Source organism: Globicephala melas, chromosome 2, assembly GCF_963455315.2.
Source record: "Globicephala melas chromosome 2, mGloMel1.2, whole genome shotgun sequence".
Taxonomy (NCBI): Eukaryota; Metazoa; Chordata; class Mammalia; order Artiodactyla; family Delphinidae; genus Globicephala; species Globicephala melas.
Genome location: NC_083315.2, coordinates 61,890,287 through 61,907,400, shown reverse-complemented (window position 1 = coordinate 61,907,400; position 17,114 = coordinate 61,890,287). Strand labels below are relative to the sequence as shown.

The window sequence follows — 17,114 nt, the reverse complement described above, 5'->3', positions numbered from 1 at the left end:
TCATCAGAGAGCTCCTAGCATCTATAATGGTGCATGGAAATCTTTTCATAGTTTTCTTAGCCTGCCTAGTTAGAGTGTAGATAGGAGTTGGTGAACTTTTTCTGTAAGGGGCCAGATGGTAAATATTTTAGGCTTTGCAGGCCACAGATAGTCTCTGTCTCATATACTTCATCTTCTCTTATTTTTTAATAACCCTTTAAAAATTAAAAAAACACTCTTAGCTTGAGACCTGTACAGAAATAGGCTATGTGAGTCGGATTTGGCCTGTGGGCTGTACTTTGCTGGCGCCTGTTCTAGGGGTCAAATAAATTTAAAAAATCCGAATGAACTACTTTATTAGTCATCATTAGTATTGTAGATTTCTTACATGTACTCCTTGTCCATGTTTACCTTTTCTTAAAAACACTTGAAGACACTTAACCACTACTCAGAAGTATTGTTTCTTTCTTTTTCAGGATGTTATCAGAGAACAGCTTCAGGAGACTCAGGGGTTATGTGAATATGCTATCTATGTCCAAGGTAAGACATATATTTCTTCTCTTCTTGCCAGAGAAATGCACACTCTGCCTAGGTTCTGGAGAAAGAGCAAAGAACTTACAAAATACTTAAATTCAAGTAAATGTTCCACAAATCTCTTATTCAATATTACTGTTTTTTGAAATCAGAACATGATTATTGTGCTGGATTTGACCTCAGAAATGACTAGTTCTCTTAAAAAAACTTGCTACTGTCCTTCACCCCTATTCTAGTTTCCGGCTAGTGTTTTTCAGAACAGTTGTTAGGGTCCCTGCCTCATGCAGCAGTTTCAGGTCCAGAAGAGGCTTTTGGAAGGGTTCCTTGTAGTCAAGCTAAAAGAGATAAGGAAAAGCTTGAGGATTTTTTGTAAGGTGAGTCAGGATGAAGGGAAGAAGCCTAGAGGTATACAGGATAAAACAGAGAATAAATGAAATTCATCAGAAATCAAGTATAGGAACCACTGACTGGAATTTTACTCTGTAGTGCCCAAAGTAGCATCCTTAGTTTTCCCAGGAACTATCTTTTTGACTCTTTGATGTAAATGAATAGTTTTGTTTACCACTCATTGTATTTGTAGTCTTCAGATTAATATATAATTTTCTGACATAATTGGTAAGATATTGACATATCTAGGACATCATGGCAAATAATGCTCTTTTTTAAAAAATAAATTATTTATTTGTTTTTATTTTTGACCATGTTGGGTCATTGTTGCTGTGTGTGGGCTTTTCTCTAGTTGTGGCGAGCAGGGGCTACTCTTCGTTGTGGTGCGCGGGCTTCTCATTGCGGTGGCTTCTCTTGTTGCAGAGCACGGGCTCTAGGCGCGTGGGCTTCAGTAGTTGTGGCGCGTGGGCTCACTAGTTGTGGCTTGCAGGCTCTTGAGTGCAGGCTCAATAGTTGTGGCGCACGGGCATAATTGCTCCGCGGCGGCATGTGGGATCTTCCCGGGCCAAGGCTCGAACCCGTGTCCCCTGCATTGGCAGGTAGATTCTTAACTACTGCACCACCAGGGAAGCCCAAATAATGCTCTTTTATTCCCAATATCACAAGTTCCAGACTTATAGTGCCTGGTAGTAGTTAAGCATGTAAATTCTTCTGAAAAATGATTATTCTGATTGGTTGCTATACTGAAAACCAAGTCTGAAATATTACTGCATTCTTTGCCAGCATCTCCTTGTTGGACTTGAGTTATTGATTGCATTTGCCCCATTTGGGTGTACTCTCTGAAAACTATCAGGTGGATGTCGGAATTATCGTGATAAATAGAGCATCTGATAAGGAGCTATAAGAATGTTCTTATAGTGAAGAGTTTGTGGGATAATTTACAAGGCACCCGATTATCTGCGTGGTGGAAGCTGGGAGTGGAGGAATAGGTAGATTCCAGATACGTTAAAAAAAAGGTTTTAGGGCTTCCCTGGTGGTGCAGTGGTTGAGAATCTGCCTGCCAATGCAGGGGACATGGGTTCGAGTCCTGGTCTGGGAGGATCCCACATGCCCCGGAGCAACTAGGCCCGTGAGCCACAACTACTGAGCCTGCGCATCTGGAGCCTGTGCTCCGCAACAAGAGAGGCCGCGATAGTGAGAGGCCTGCGCACTGCGATGAAGAGTGGCCCCCGCCTGCCACAACTAGAGAAAGCCCTCGCACAGAAACGAAGACCCAACACAGCCAAAAATAAATTAATTAATTTAAAAAAAAAAGGTTTTAGCTCATCAACAACTTTGCTGCTTGTTTCAATCCATCTGAAGTCATATCTGATTGTATTAGACACAATTATCCAAAGGATTTCTTTGATATGATTTCCTACCTCCCTCTCCTCCAATTTTTCAGATGTCAGGCTCCATTCTTCCTAGAACATGATTTTATTTTCTGTGTTTTCTCTTTCTTGGCAGCATTGATATTTCGCCTGGAAGGAAATATCCAAGAATCCCTAGAACTCTTTCAGACGTGTGCTGTTCTCAGCCCTCAGTCTGCTGATAACCTCAAGCAGGTGGCCAGATCTTTGTGAGTATTGGCAGCCTGGAGGCCCTAGGGCACTGACAGAGAACAATGTAAAGTGCATTCTCAGGCTGGAGCTGCTTCTGGCAGCCGGATACATAGAGGGAGGGTTGCTTAATGGGTATAATAGATTCACTTTGAAGAGTGTGGATTAATTTTGAAATTTGAGAAAATGAGATAACTAGTATAAAGGAACTGAGTATTTCAAACACTGTATATTCTAGTTTGATGGGGGAACACCGATAATGTTTCTCATATAAATAGGAACATTTTGTGCCTCAAGTACCCTGATGTATTGGCAGCCCATGGAATTTTTCTCACCTACTGTTCCAACACTTAGCATAATACTAGATACACAGTAGGTTTTTAGTAAGTGTTTGTTGAGTGAATGCCCTGGAGGTTCCTGGATGCAGGCAACCTCCGTTGTCTTTACAAGCTGTTAAGTACTAATAGCTTTACTACTCCAGAGTAGTAAAGTGTTCTGTGGAGTTCCCACTCTCACTTTCTTACCTACGTTGTCATTCATAACCTGCACTGTCTTTGCATAGAGGCTGATTTTCCCGCGTCTCCAGAATGATGATCCAGTATCAAGGAAAGAGACTTAGTTTGGGAGAGAAGGGCCTGTCCCTAATAGATCATGATGAAAAATTGTGGTAGTTTTTGTTTAACATGGTCATTAGTTTGGCTTGTTTCTTTTTTGGTCTACATTTGTAGTACATTGTAGAAAATAAATTACAGAAGACTTTCACTAAAATTGGTGTAGAATGGGCCCAAGGCCTTGGAACCAACTCTGTTCCTACCAGGAGAGCTTCTGCTGTTGGTGTGCAGCAGCCTCACTGGCTAAACCAGCACAGCCAGCTTACAGGGAAGAGGCGTCCCGAATTCTCTGCTGGCTGGAGCATGAGTCAGTTGTGGGACTGGTGGGGTTATAGTCTCGTAAAAGCTTTGCATTAATAATCACAGAAAATGTGTTTTTTCCCCAGATTTCTTCTGGGAAAACATAAAGCTGCCACTGAAGTGTATAATGAAGCAGCTAAACTTAACCAGAAAGATTGGGTAAGTAGGGAACTTTGTTATTAGTGACATGCTAACGGCTCCATTTATCATATGGCTATCTTTTGTTATTATTACTGAATTCTTACATGCCAAAATTGTATCTTATCCTCACACTTGATCGATGATGTGGCTGGGTATAAGATCAAAAATCATGTTTCCTCGTAACTCAGCAGACATTGCTGCCTAGTTTTCTGGCTGTCAGTGTTGTTGATGAGCAGTCTGTTACCAGTCTGATTCTTGCTGATAACCCCACTTTCCTGTAGAAGCTTTGAGGATTTTCTATCATTGGAGTTCTGAAATGTCAGTAATAGTTGTCTAGATGTGTTTCTTTTCTCTTTTATCCCCCTGATCTGTGGACATTCAGTTGGCTCTTTCACTTTGAAGACCCTTGCCTTTCTTTGGGTCAGCAAGGTTTTTTTTTTTTTTGAGTAGTTCTTTGATTATTTTTTCCTCTCTGTTGTCTCTTTGTATTAGTTAGGGATTGTGTGTAACTGCAACAAAACATTTTATTAAACATTGGCTTTATAAATTAGGAGTTTATTTTTTTCTTATGAAACAAGAAATCCAGGTAAGTAGTTGCCAACATTGATTTGGTGGCCCAACGATATCAATGCTGAGGCTTTTTCTTCATGGTTATAAGATGACTGCTGCAGCTCTAACATCACATCATTCTAGGTAGGGAGAAAGAAGAAGCAACAAAGAGAAAAGGAATAACCTTCATCAAGGAAGTATAATTTTCCCAGAAATCCCCAACAGACTTTCACTTACATCACACCAACTACGCCTTTTGTAAGGAAGGTTGGGAAATGTATTGTCACTGTAAACAAAATTAGGGTTCTGTTGGTAAGGTAAACAGAGAGAGTGAATGTTAGGTAAATAACTAGCAGCATTTGCCACACTGTTTTCTACTCTTATCAGACGTGTTCTGTACCTGTTCTACTTGTCTCCTAACTTGCTTCTCATATTTTCTACCTCCTTGTCTTTGCTGTACATTCAGAGACATTTCCTCAGTCTTATCTTCCAGATCATCACGTCTGTTTTTAGCTATATTCACATTCTGTTATTTAGCCTACGTGTTCAATATTTTTTATTTCAGTAATTACATTTTTAATTTCTAAGAACTTTGTCTTTTCTTGCAGCAGCCTCTCCATGTCTCTGACCCTTTCAAGTTCTGTTCTGCTTTCCACAATTATCTTTTTCTTCCTCTGTTTTGGTTCTTCTCTTTCATGCTATTGGTTTTTTCAAAATATCTGATGATTCTTAGAAAGACATATCTAAGAGTGAAGGATTAGATTGATTAATAGAAAGAGCTAGCATGGGTTTTCCCTGCAGTTCTTATGGCACTATCATTATTATTATTTTTAAAAAATATTCATTTGGTTGCACTGGGTCTTAGTTGCGGCAGGCGGGCTCCTTAGTTGCAGCTTGCCAGCTCCTTAGTCGTGGCATGCGAACTCTTAGTTGGGGCATGCACGTGGGATCTAGTTCCCTGACCAGGGATCAAACCCCAGCCCCCTGCACTGGGAGTGTCTTAACCACTGTGCCACCAGGGAAGTCTCACAGCACTATTATTTTTGTCAGTCACTTTTCTTCTGCAGGTCTAAAGACTGAGATGTTTAAGTCTTTATGCCATTGAGTATTTTATAGCCAAAGGCCAAAGTAAAGCTACAGATAAAGGAAAATTGAGTTGCCGTTTCATTCACTTCGTCCTTCTTTCAACAAATGAACATCTGTGTGCCAGGCACTGGGCTGCAGATGCAAAGCTGGATTGGTGGTTTATGGGACAATCAACTAGAATAGGAAATACAGGAAGGAAGAGGAGCAAGTTTTGGGAGAGGGTGATGATAACAAATCAGAGTTAAGTCCTGTCTTTTAGAAGATTGTGGACATGATGAATTGAACCTTCTGGTAGGATATCTAAATCGAGATGTATCCAATACATGGCAGATACAGAAATCTGAAACCCAAGTGTTCTGAGCTAGAGATACACATTTTGGAGTCAACAACTTAAAGGCGATAATTAAAACAATGAAATTGAATGAGCTCACTCTGCAGTGAGCTGAGGATGGAATCCTGGAAAAAACAGTTTGAAGGGCTGAGCTGAAGAGAAAATGAGCCCACAGATGGAGACAGAGAGGAAGTGAGACAGGAGAGCTCAGGGACAGGACGGGGGAATGGAGAATGTCTTTCAGTTTGTCCAGTTGGTTGAAAGAGCTCATTTGGTATTACTGACTCACCTGGGATAACCAGTCCATTGGTGCCAGTAGAGGTGGTCATTCCCCAAACAGCCACTCTCTGCCCTACATGCTTCATGAGTGCCTGTGGCCTGTAGTAAACCTTGTAGCCCTACTTCCTTCGACTCATCAGGGTATTCCACAGTCTGGCCGCAGCAGGGGAATCATAATTCCTCCTGCCATGATCTCATTTGACTTGTGGAACAGCTGTTAAGTAGGGAGAATTTCCCATATTGATAGATGAGGAAGCTGAGGCTTTGGGAGATGGAGTGACTTGCTGAAGGGCACACAGTGAGGTAGTGGCAGAACCAGAGCCAGAATTCAGGCCTAGAATCTAGGATTCCTCACTTTCGGCCTGTGATCTTTCTACTGTACCAATTGCCCTTGCAGGATGTCTGCTGCATCTTCTCACCCCATGAAAGACAGGATTTAACTCTGATTTGTTCTAGTTTCCTTTTCAAATTTCAAAAATTTTCTTGGTTGTCAGTTTGTTTAAGGCATATTGCTACTGCTTTCTCAAATAATATCTATGAGAAATGATTTAAAAAGGTTACGGGTTAGTTACCTTCCAGTACATTTAAAGGACAAGTAGGGCTACATTTCTCCTCTCCAGCTCCCTGTGTATATTCTTATAGGGTGATGAAGTGGAAGGTATACAAGTTTTATTTAAAAAAAATTTTTTTTGGCTGAGCTGGGTCTTCGTTGCTGCTTGTGGGCTTTCTCTAGTTTTGGCGAGCGGGGGCTACTCTTTGTTGCGGTGTGTGGGCTTCTCATTGCAGTGGCTTCTTTTGTGGAGCATGGGCTCTAGGCGTGCAGGTTTCAGTAATTGCAGCATGTGGGCTCAGTAGTTGCAGCATGCGGGCCCCAGAGCACGCGGGCTTCAGTAGTTGCGGCACATGGGCTCAGTAGTTGTGGCTTGTGGGCTCTAGAACACGGGCTCAGTGGTTGTGGTGCACAGGCTTAGCTGCCCTGCGGCATGTGGGATCTTTCCGGATCAGGAATCGAACCCCTGTCCCCTGCATTGGCAGGCGGATTCTTAACCACTGGACTGGGAAGTCCAGGGAAGTCTGGTATACAAGTTTTAGAGACAGGCCTGAGTTCAAATCCCAGTGCTTTGCAATGTGTGGAAATTATTTGGATTATGATTTTTTAAAAATAAATTTGTTTATGTATGTATGCATGCATGCTGAGCCGGGTCTTAGTTGCGGCATGTGGAATCTTCATTGCAGCATGCGGACTCTTAGTTGCAGCATGCATGTGGGATCTAGTTCCTTGACCAGGGATCGAACCTTGGCCCCCTGCATTGGGAGTGCCGAGTCTTACCCACTGGACCACCAGGGAAGTCCCTGGATTGTGATTGAAGAAAAAAAAATTTTTTTGTAATGTGACACATTCATCAGAAATTTGAACATGATTCAGTATCAGCAGTTACTAATTTTTTTTCAAGTATGATAATGGTATTGTGGGTAGCTTAAAAAAAAAGAGATCTTATCCTTTAGAAATACATACTGAAATATTTGTGGATAAAATGGGATACTATCTGGTATTTGCTTACAAAAGTAGTGGGAGAGATGGGGGGGTATGGATTGGATGATTGTTGGAGCAGGATGATGAGTACAGGGTGATTCTGTCTACATTTATATATGGTTGAAATTCTTTAAGATTTAGAACTAAGAAAAAGAAATCCCAGTGCTGATACTTTTTGTCCTAAGTTAGGCAAACTACTTAACTTCTCTGAGCTTCCATTTTCTTACCTCTGAAATCAGAATTGTTATACTTATGTTGCAGATTTGTTGGGAAAATTAAAGTAATGTATATGGAAAACATCTGGCATAGAATCACTGATTGCTATTTTGTTGTTGTTATGTTAGGGAACTTGGAAAACATTAAACCAGTTGTTGTCTCTGAGCCCTATAAGGTTCATGTTTCTTCCGAGAGGGACACTTCTGGGTCTGAACATGCTTCTCCACCTCCCCACTACTAACAAGATGGTCCTTACTGTTTCCCAGGAGCGGTTTTCTCACGCTTGCATTTTCCTTTCTCTAAAGCTGCCTTAAATAAAGGGAGGTTTAATATAAGGGAGTTCGAGAGATTTTACAGAACACAAGGTCAGGAAATACAGATTGGTCTTGCAGTGAACTAGAACTGGAAAGATGTCAGCAACCAAGGTAGCTTCTCTGCATTTCTGCTTGATTTATTTTCTTTCTGTAGATCAGAGGTTGGCAAATTTTTTTTTTGTAAAGGGCAGGGTAGTAAATATTTTAAGCTTTGTGGATTTATACATCTTTGTTGCAACTACTTGACTCTGAAGTTCTAGTGTGAAAGAACTGTAGACGATACATGACAAGCGGTCGTGGCTGTGTTCCAATACAACTTGATTTGCAGAAAAAGGCAGAGGATGGATTTGGCCAGTGGGCCAGAGTTTGCTGACTTGTGCTGTAGTCTTCTGAAGATCCGTTCCAATTACATCTGTGTATTCCATCCTAGTGGCCTCCAGATGGCGCGGTCAGTCCCCAAGTCCATACCACCTAGTGAATTCCTAGATTCCTCGGAAAAGGACTCTGACTGACACACACACACACCTCCTTAGGGTTGGAGAAGGGGCTGTGGTAGTCTCTTCTGAGAAGAGGGGACAAAGGGTTTGTTCAGTGAGCAGCCCTTAGAGGAAAAAAGGTGTAGGAATGGGCTGGGCATGCACTCCAAGGTACTAAATAGACCCAGGAAGATCACTGGTTTATTCTGCTTTTATCTCTTATAATCTGTTTAAGATTCAAGTAAAAAATTAACCATAGTGCATGTTTTAAAGTTTAAATTTTGCCAAGCAGTAATAATCTCTAGACGCCTGTTGTTTCACTCTAATAGTTACTGTGGAACTTAGTAAGTTGTTTTCCTTTCTTTTGTGTGTAGGAGATCTGTCATAACCTAGGAGTTTGCTACATTTACCTGAAACAGTTGGACAAGGTAATTTATAGAAATGGTGGTGGTGGCTGAGCGGTTGGCTGGGGATTTCACTGAGGGTACACTTGTTACAGAGGTGCCATTGCTCATTTTGTATTATTCCTACTGCTTGCCGAGATTTTTAGAAGTAAAAATTGAAACTGCCGTATACATTTATCCCCATTTTTATTCTCGTTTGTCACTAGTCATCTGTTTTTTTTCTTTCTTTCTGTTTTTAATAAGAAAGTGACAAATTCTAGAAATATGATTAGGGAATGGCAATCTAATTGCTTTCTTCCTCTCTTCTTATTTTCCACCCCCTAGTTTAATTTTCTAGAATGGAAACACAAATGTTCAATAAAACTTAAGATATCAAAAAGTGGACCTGTAAGTCTTAAAAGTGTAATTATGACCTTGTGAGCTATCTTATGCTCCAGTGGCAACTGATTTTAGTTTTCAAGGTCATTGGAAATGAATTTTTTTATTTTTTTTTGCGGTACGCGGGCCTCTCACTGTTGTGGCCTCTCCCGTTGCGGAGCACAGGCTCCGGACGCGCAGGCTCAGCGGCCATGGCTCACGGGCCCAGCCGCTCCGCGGCATGTGGGATCTTCCCGGACCGGGGCACGAACCCATGTCCCCTGCATCGGCAGGCGGACTGTCAACCACTGTGCCACCAGGGAAGCCCGGAAATGAATTTTTAATCTTAGATTTGATTTCTGAGAGTTTGTTTTTAAGGTTATTTTCCGTGTGAGATTTTTATGTTTCATTTTTATATTTCATTGTGATTAGGCTACAGTGCCTAAGGCTCTTACATCAGATAAAACATTGGCGCTTACCCTGGTACTCAGATAAGGGAAAAAATGTATATATCTTAATTGAGGGATAGACCAAATTATAGAGAACTCTAAAAGTTAATGATAGTGGGGTTGGGTAGAGTTTCCTTCATAAAGCTCCCACTTAGTGATTATGAAGTTTTATTCTCCTTTCTCCAGTGCTGACAGGACTGAGAATCTGAATTAGTTGATACCCATTTGACAGTGTTTAATATATATCAACTTGTAAACTGATGTAACCTAATCAATCCCTCAGGGGTATGAAAAAAAACCTGTACCTCAGCAGTTGAGGTATGAGAATAACTTTTGCTCCTGTGAGATACATAAAAATAAGTAATACCTATATCTATGTAAATAAAATATACATATTTAGTGGGTCCCTTAGGTTTTCTGGGCAGATCTAGATCTTCATTGTTACATACTTGGTTAGGAGCTTTCTCTCTTCAGAGGATATTTCAAGCATCTACAAGGAAGTGATTAGGATGGGTATTTATGGCAGAAAGTGAAGGGTGAATACTCAGTTGAACTGAGTAAGTACATATCTATTCACAGGATTATTCTGAGCCCAGGGAGAGGTGGAATTGGTTTTTGGTCAGACCTGTATGGAGGAGAAGCATTATATTTAGATTTTACTATAAAGCCTACAGGCTAAGCAAATACAGTACCTGGCATTTATAGAAATACTTGTTGAATCAGTGAAGGACTAAACGAAGCCCTTTTCATCATCTACGAGGACATAAGCTCTTGCGTTAGCTCTGGTATACTAGTACCTAGAGCAACAGGCACTCGATGAATACATGTTGAATGAATAAATGAGGATTCATTCATTCATCAAAATATTGGTGAGGAAAATGAGGTCCACCCTGGGGAAGGGTGTGCATTTGGTCAGCGGTGCAGCTGGGGTCAAGTTTGGGGCAGACCATGATATCCCTTTTGACTTACGAAATACGAGTCATGGGTGTGAATATCAAAAAGCAGAAAACACTCAAAAAGTTTAATCATCTGTACAAGCCTCCCAAGTGGCTCTAGAGGCAGACACTCCATGTTGCCAGCTGTCCTATGAGCAAGCACGGTTTGGGTATGTTTTAGTTTTTTGGGTAGTGGGGCATTTGCTGAAATGTGATGTTCCTACATTAGTATAGCAGGAGCTCTGTCTTTACATTAGCCATACAAGGTCATTGTCCTTTCACGGTAGTGATCTGGTTCTCTTTACTCTGTCAATCTTGTTAGGCACAAGACCAGTTGCACAATGCCCTACATCTTAACAGGCATGATCTGACTTACATAATGCTGGGCAAGATCCATTTGCTGGAGGGAGACTTGGACAAGGCCATCGAAATCTACAAGAAAGCAGTGGAGTAAGTGTGTCTGTTCCTTTAGAGCAGCGAGAAACTAAAACAAAAATGGGAGCAGACATGAACTCCCAAGTCTAAGAGAGAACACGTGTGACTGTTACACATTGTGAGCTGTAGGAGCCAGAGTTACTGTTAAGCTAAGGTTTAGAGCTCCCGATTGTTTAAATAAGGAAGACAGACATGTTTCTTTCTCACCCATCAGTGTGGCTGGTCTAGCCTAGCTGGGCAGCTTTGCTCCACAAGATCAGTCTGGGATCCAGGTTCCTTCCATGTTTCTTCCTCATCATTCCTTAGGTTGTTGCCTTCACCTGCATGGTTGCAGCTAACTTACTGTAGCATCTGTGCTCCAGGCTGTGGTTGGGGGAGGTGGTATAGGAAGCTAAGTACTGAATAAATAGGAAGTTGCACACATCATTCCTGCTGACATTCTGTGGTTCGAAATTAGTGAGGTGGCCACATCTAGCTGCAAGGGAGGTGGGCAGATGTGCTTAGGAGGAAGGAGAGAGCAGATTTTGGAGTCAGCTGGCAGTCTGCCATTGTGGTTTTAAACTTTATAAAAGATCTTGTGTTTCAGGATATTAGGGAGAGAAATCTCCTGATTGAGTAATAAAGATCTGGCCTTATTAGCTTGAGACCAATATCATGCTTTTGAAAAATATCATTAGGGTCAGCCAAACGCCCCTTGAAAATGTAACTGACTGGCTTTCCCAGTGTGGTGTTCTGTGTTTCTTTTCTAGGGACACATGCTATCTTGTCTTTTCTGTCTGGGGTCTTGTGTTTAAGTGGGAGAGCTGTAGCAAAATGCTGTAGTGTCTCATTGGTTAGGTCAGTTAATAGAATGCCTCATCTGTGGTTTAAGGCCACAAAGTCTGTTACTCCTGATAATAAGACTTTGAACTAAACGTAGATTTCTATTAATTTGTTAATTACCTTTGTCTTCTACCATGATAGTAACTTTTCTGGTTATATTAGTCACAACACTGCTTTTGGAATTTTCTTCAACCATATTTTATATCTGAAAAGACATAAAAATCCTTTGGTTTGGGCTTCCCTGGTGGCGCAGTGGTTGAGAGTTCACCTGCCGATGCAGGGGACGCAGGTTCATGCCCCGGTCCGGGAAGATCCCACATGCTGCGGAGCAGCTAGGCCCGTGGGCCATGGCCGCTGAGCCTGTGCATCCGGAGCCTGTGCTCTGCAACGGGAGAGGCCACAACAGTGAGAGGCCCGTGCACCGCAAAAAAAAAAAAAAAAAAATCCTTTGGTTTAAGCTACAAAAGAGACTTCTGTCATCAAAAGGCTAAGTTTATATGGACAAGTAGGAAGGAAGCCATGTAGCGTATGTTAAAGTCTCTTTGGTGCTGGGTGGAAGCTTTAATCCCTGACCCCTGCATTCTGTAAGTTGGCTCTTCGAGCTTATTAGCTCACATAAATTACATTAGCTCACACATTCTTCTAGTGGCTGGTCAAGGACTTAAGTCACTGAAATTCTCAAAGGAGAAAACAGGTCAGCTGAGCATTTGGAGCCTCACTGAGATTATAGAAACCATTGTTTATGACCCACAGCTTTGGAGACAGTAGTCATGTTTTGGTGGGGGGATGGACACCCACCAGAATCATGGAAGTTACTTACTTGCTTTGGGGGAGGAAGTGATTAGGATGGGTATTTATGGCAGAAAGTGAAGGGTGAATACTCAGTTGAACTGAGTAAGCTCTGTCTGGCCAGCTCAGGCCTCCCCAGGCTGGGGCTTTGGCCCCTTGTGGTTCTGGTCTCCCCATAGGTAACCAGCACCCTACCTCATTCTTAGAAACAGGAGACACTGTTCTTCACCTTCTGTCATTTTCACTGTTGAAGCTGTCTGGTGATCCTGTAGTCAGATCATGTGAGCTCAGTGTTGCTTTCGTTTTGTGACAAAGACAAATGTCATTGAGGGACTGGAAAGGCAGATAATCTTTTACTTAAGCCGGTGTTTACTCCACAAAGCCAACAGCTGATTCTTTCCTAGAGCGGGTGTGTGTCTTCCTTCTTTAGTTTGGCTGTTTAGTATGGCTTTTTGTTTAATGTGGAGAGCAGAGCATTAGGGGCCTTGGGATCCTAACTTACGCGGGAAATTATGCTGGCTGGCATTGAGCGCAGTGAGAACAGGAAAAAAAAATCTCACAAGAGGGAAAGGGCTAAAACTGTGTGTGTTCTAGACTGACTTGGTTTACAGGGCATTATTCTTGAATTCTGTCAGTGTAATCAAGACAGTGGCACAAAATATTCCATAGGTTCTTTCTAAGGACTTTGGCCCTAAGTAAAGGTCCTGCGAAAGGAGTCTGGGTTCCAAGTCCCATTCTTTTTTTTTTTTTTCTTTTTTTGCGGTACGCGGGCCTCTCACTGTTGTGGCCTCTCCCGTTGCGGAGCATAGGCTCCGGATGCGCAGGCTCAGCGCCATGGCTCACGGGCCCAGCCGCTCCGCGGCATGTGGGATCTTCCCGGACCAGGACACGAACCCGTGTCCTCTGCATCGGCAGGCGGACTCTCAACCACTGCGCCACCAGGGAAGCCCCCAAGTCCCATTCTTTCTTGCTGAGCAATCCTCCCTGTAGCTAGGGTTGAGGTGACCTACTTTGGAAGGAAATTCCCAAATCCCTTTGAGAGTTCCTATGGGGGGTGGGAGGCACAGTGGTGTCTCAGGTAGTGCACAAGGGTGAGTTACTATGTGTGTATCTTAGTGTCTCTCATACACATCTTGTTTCCCTCTGAGCATCTCTGTGTTGCAGGTTCTCACCAGAAAATACAGAACTTCTCACAACTTTAGGATTACTCTACCTCCAGGTAAGAGGAATTGTTTGCTCATCCATGCATTGACGTTGGAAGTGTTTTTGGGTTTGTGTGTGTTGTGGTTTTCCTGCATTTTTACTTTAACACAACTTACTAAAGGTCATAAGAAGGACATGAACTTTACTCTCTGCATTTGATATTCTTTGTCTGCTTAAGGAATTAATTTTCAGCATTCAAATCAGAAGCAAATAAATCTGTTTGAGCCTAGTGCAATTATAGTTCTTATCCAACCAAGGCAAGAACACATACGAGAAGTAACTGGGGTCAGAGGGGCTGGCATTTTGTGGTGGGAGGAGAAGCTGTGGTACCGCTAGGGCTTTGGGGCAGAGGCCATTCCTGTTGTTCCTTCTTCCCAGCCACGTCCTCTAGAAAAGAGAGAAGGCAAAGCATTCTCTAGAATAAAAAGTCTCCTCTCCCCTCCACATTCCCGAGTGTGGGTGGGATTCTCTTGGCCCCATCGCTGTTCTGTGTCTGCCTGAGGCCCTGGGACCCAGGGATCCCTCAGGGCTTCTCCCTGCCCCACACACCCCATCGAAGCCCCAGGTTCCCCTCTTAGCTGATCCTGCCTCCAGCCCTGCCTTTGTGGTGGCCTTTTCGTTTGTTTCAGTTTTCTTTCAAAGGAGCTTAACCCTGGGCCTTCCCAGGCTCTGGCTTGGGAGGCTGGCCCCAGGGGAGATGCGGCGAACCAGCCCATTTCCTGCCAAGAGGCCTTGGGTGGAACAGCGCTAGTGTGGCAGAGGCTGTTCCTGGCAAACAGCTACTCTGACCTTATCAGGGGACAAATCAACAAAACAGGAGGGAAAACAAACGTGGGGATCTTAATTTCCTCTTTTAAGAATCCGGTATCTGTAGCTCTTTTTCTGTCCGAAGAACCCGGAAAAGTCAGGGTGTGTCCGATGAGGGTGTGCTTGGCCAGTCTCCTTAACTACCGTCCCCCCAGTGTAATTCTCTGGCTTTTGCTTTTTCCCAAGCTTGGCATTTACCAGAAGGCATTTGAACATCTTGGAAATGCACTGACTTACGACCCCACCAACTACAAGGTACTGCAGGCTGTCAAACCCCAGAGCCTTCACACAGATGATCCCACCACTCTTAGAGGTGATCTGGCCCTAGAAAGCGTTCTGTATATCTGAGAAAGTACTTTTTCCTTAGAAAAGTTATAAATAAATGTGGCTCTCATTTGAAAATACTGTAAAGTGTCAGTGCTCTGCTTCTTATCTTCTAAAAGAGCACATTTGTTATATTGGGCCTGTTAACTTATGCAGAAAGCAAAACTGTAGTGCTGGTAAAGTTTTATATGTTACTTAGGAAATTGGCAGAGCCTCTATAACTACTGTCAGAAATAAATCTGCTGAAATGACTTGATTCCTGATGAATCTGAGATTACAAGTCTTGTCCAGATACGACTTCGGGGAGGAGGAGATCATCATGTGGATATGTATCACTGAGGGAGATGCAGCAAAACCGGCTGTTAACAGTACAGACTCAGTCCTATCTTGGAAGTCGTAGTAGCCTGACATAGCACCCCACCTTAACCCTTTTCCTTAGAGACATGAAAAGCTTGATCAGTGAAGCCTAAGGCTGACTCACCCTCTGCCCTGTGGCAGAAGGAGCTGCACCTTAGTGGCCAAAGACAGGTGCACCTGAGTTGTCTAGAGCACTTGGTGTACCAAGTAGGGGCTGTAGGGAACAGGTTAAAGGTGCTTTTTACTTACAGGGCCCTGATACTCTGAAATAGTGACTTCTCTGGCCACCAGTAGGAAAGAAATAAGCTGGGTAAAGTCAGTGACTTTTCTGTATTATGCCGAAGAGAGCCAGCGTGGGGTGCGGGAGTGTTCTTCATGAGCGTCTGTTCCAATAGCTTGGATATAGTATATAGGTCCCTGGAAGAAGCTTTTCAGTCCCACCAGTGCTGATGGGCCTGAGTATCTACACTCAGGAAGGCTACTTCACTGCAACAGCCTTTTGGGAATGACTGAATTACCAACTTTCCACATCCCATGTTTTCAGGCCATCTTGGCAGCAGGCAGCATGATGCAGACCCATGGGGACTTTGATGTTGCCCTCACCAAATACAGAACTGTAGCTTGTGCTGTTCCAGAAAGTCCTCCACTCTGGAATAACATTGGAATGTGTTTCTTTGGCAAGAAGAAATACGTGGCAGTGAGTGTCTCTTCATTTTCCTGGTTTGTGTTCAGTTGCTGGTTCTGCCAGCTTGCCCCAGCCTCTCACCGAGTGCCTGCTCTCTCCTCCAGGCTATCAGCTGCCTGAAACGAGCCAACTACTTGGCACCCTTCGACTGGAAGATTCTGTATAATCTGGGCCTCGTCCACTTGACTATGCAGCAGTATGCATCAGCCTTCCATTTTCTCAGTGCAGCCATCAACTTCCAGCCAAAGATGGGGGAGCTCTACATGCTCCTGGCTGGTAAGAGACATTTGTGTGAAGAACCCCTTTCGCAGTCTGTACTCAGGGAAAAATGAATTAGAATCATAGGAGGCCAGTGGTTAAATGTCCCATAGAAGCCATTCCCTTGCAGATCCCATAGGAATCTGGATTACTGTCCTGGAGTTTGAAGAAATATGAAAGGAAACGATGACAAAGCACCTTGTTGCTTCTCACTTAGGGGAATTTCACTCAGAGACCAGCAGGTTCAATCAGGTTCGTCTCTAGTTCATCTTTTAACAGTGGTTTTCCCATGACAGTTCATATATTGAATCCAGCCAAGCTCCAGTTATCAGCAGGTGTTAAGATCTTGGGCTTCAGGTAGGGTCCTGCCTCTACTACTTACTAGCTATATATATCTCATAGGATTGATGAAAGGATTACATGATTAGACACAATGAATGTTAACTGCTGGTTTTGTTGTCATTATATAATTAGTCTATTACTGTTGTTGCTCTACAGTATAAAAGTACTGACTAAATATTCTTTCTGGGGGATTCTTCTCCTTATACTAAATATTCTTTCCGGAGGATACTTCTCCGTATACTAAAGTTAAGAAATGTATACCTAAAAGCAGTTTCCATGTTCTCATTGACAGTAGTCTTCAGGTGTCTTTTTGGGTTTTTTTTTGTTTGTTTGTTTTGGTCATTACTGTGAGGTTCTGATTTATAAGAGAAAGGCTGCAAAAACAAATTGAGTGGTGGTTACTTGGGGGCTGTCTGAATACAAAGATAGCCCAGTCATAATGGGATACAGGAATGTAAACAAATAGCTGTACTGTATGGCATAAGCAGCAATTCTGACTTCGCACAGTAGAGATGATCTTCACACTGAGCTGTGAAAAGATAAGCTGGAATTCAGTAGTACAGAATGGCTGAGGAGCCCCTGAGTAAAGGCATGCAGCCATGAAACTGCAAG

General features: G+C 42.8%; 2 protein-coding genes across 2 annotated transcripts in view; one reads left to right on the top strand and one right to left on the bottom strand.

The window, feature by feature from the left end:
- BBS4 (Bardet-Biedl syndrome 4) overlaps positions 1-17,114 on the top strand; it is a 65,967-nt gene that overhangs the window by 40,153 nt on the left and 8,700 nt on the right. Inside the window, exons 4-12 of the mRNA XM_030875050.2 lie at positions 456-519; positions 2,407-2,518; positions 3,496-3,568; positions 8,710-8,763; positions 10,803-10,930; positions 13,691-13,745; positions 14,723-14,791; positions 15,762-15,914; positions 16,007-16,178. Coding sequence (XP_030730910.1) covers positions 456-519; positions 2,407-2,518; positions 3,496-3,568; positions 8,710-8,763; positions 10,803-10,930; positions 13,691-13,745; positions 14,723-14,791; positions 15,762-15,914; positions 16,007-16,178 — 880 coding nt within the window. The remainder of the gene's footprint in view (positions 1-455; positions 520-2,406; positions 2,519-3,495; positions 3,569-8,709; positions 8,764-10,802; positions 10,931-13,690; positions 13,746-14,722; positions 14,792-15,761; positions 15,915-16,006; positions 16,179-17,114) is intronic.
- The window catches only part of ADPGK (ADP dependent glucokinase), a 50,614-nt gene continuing 37,664 nt past the window's right edge, over positions 4,165-17,114 (bottom strand). Inside the window, exon 10 of the mRNA XM_060294027.1 lies at positions 4,165-4,239. The gene's annotated coding sequence lies outside the window, so the exon portion shown is untranslated. The remainder of the gene's footprint in view (positions 4,240-17,114) is intronic.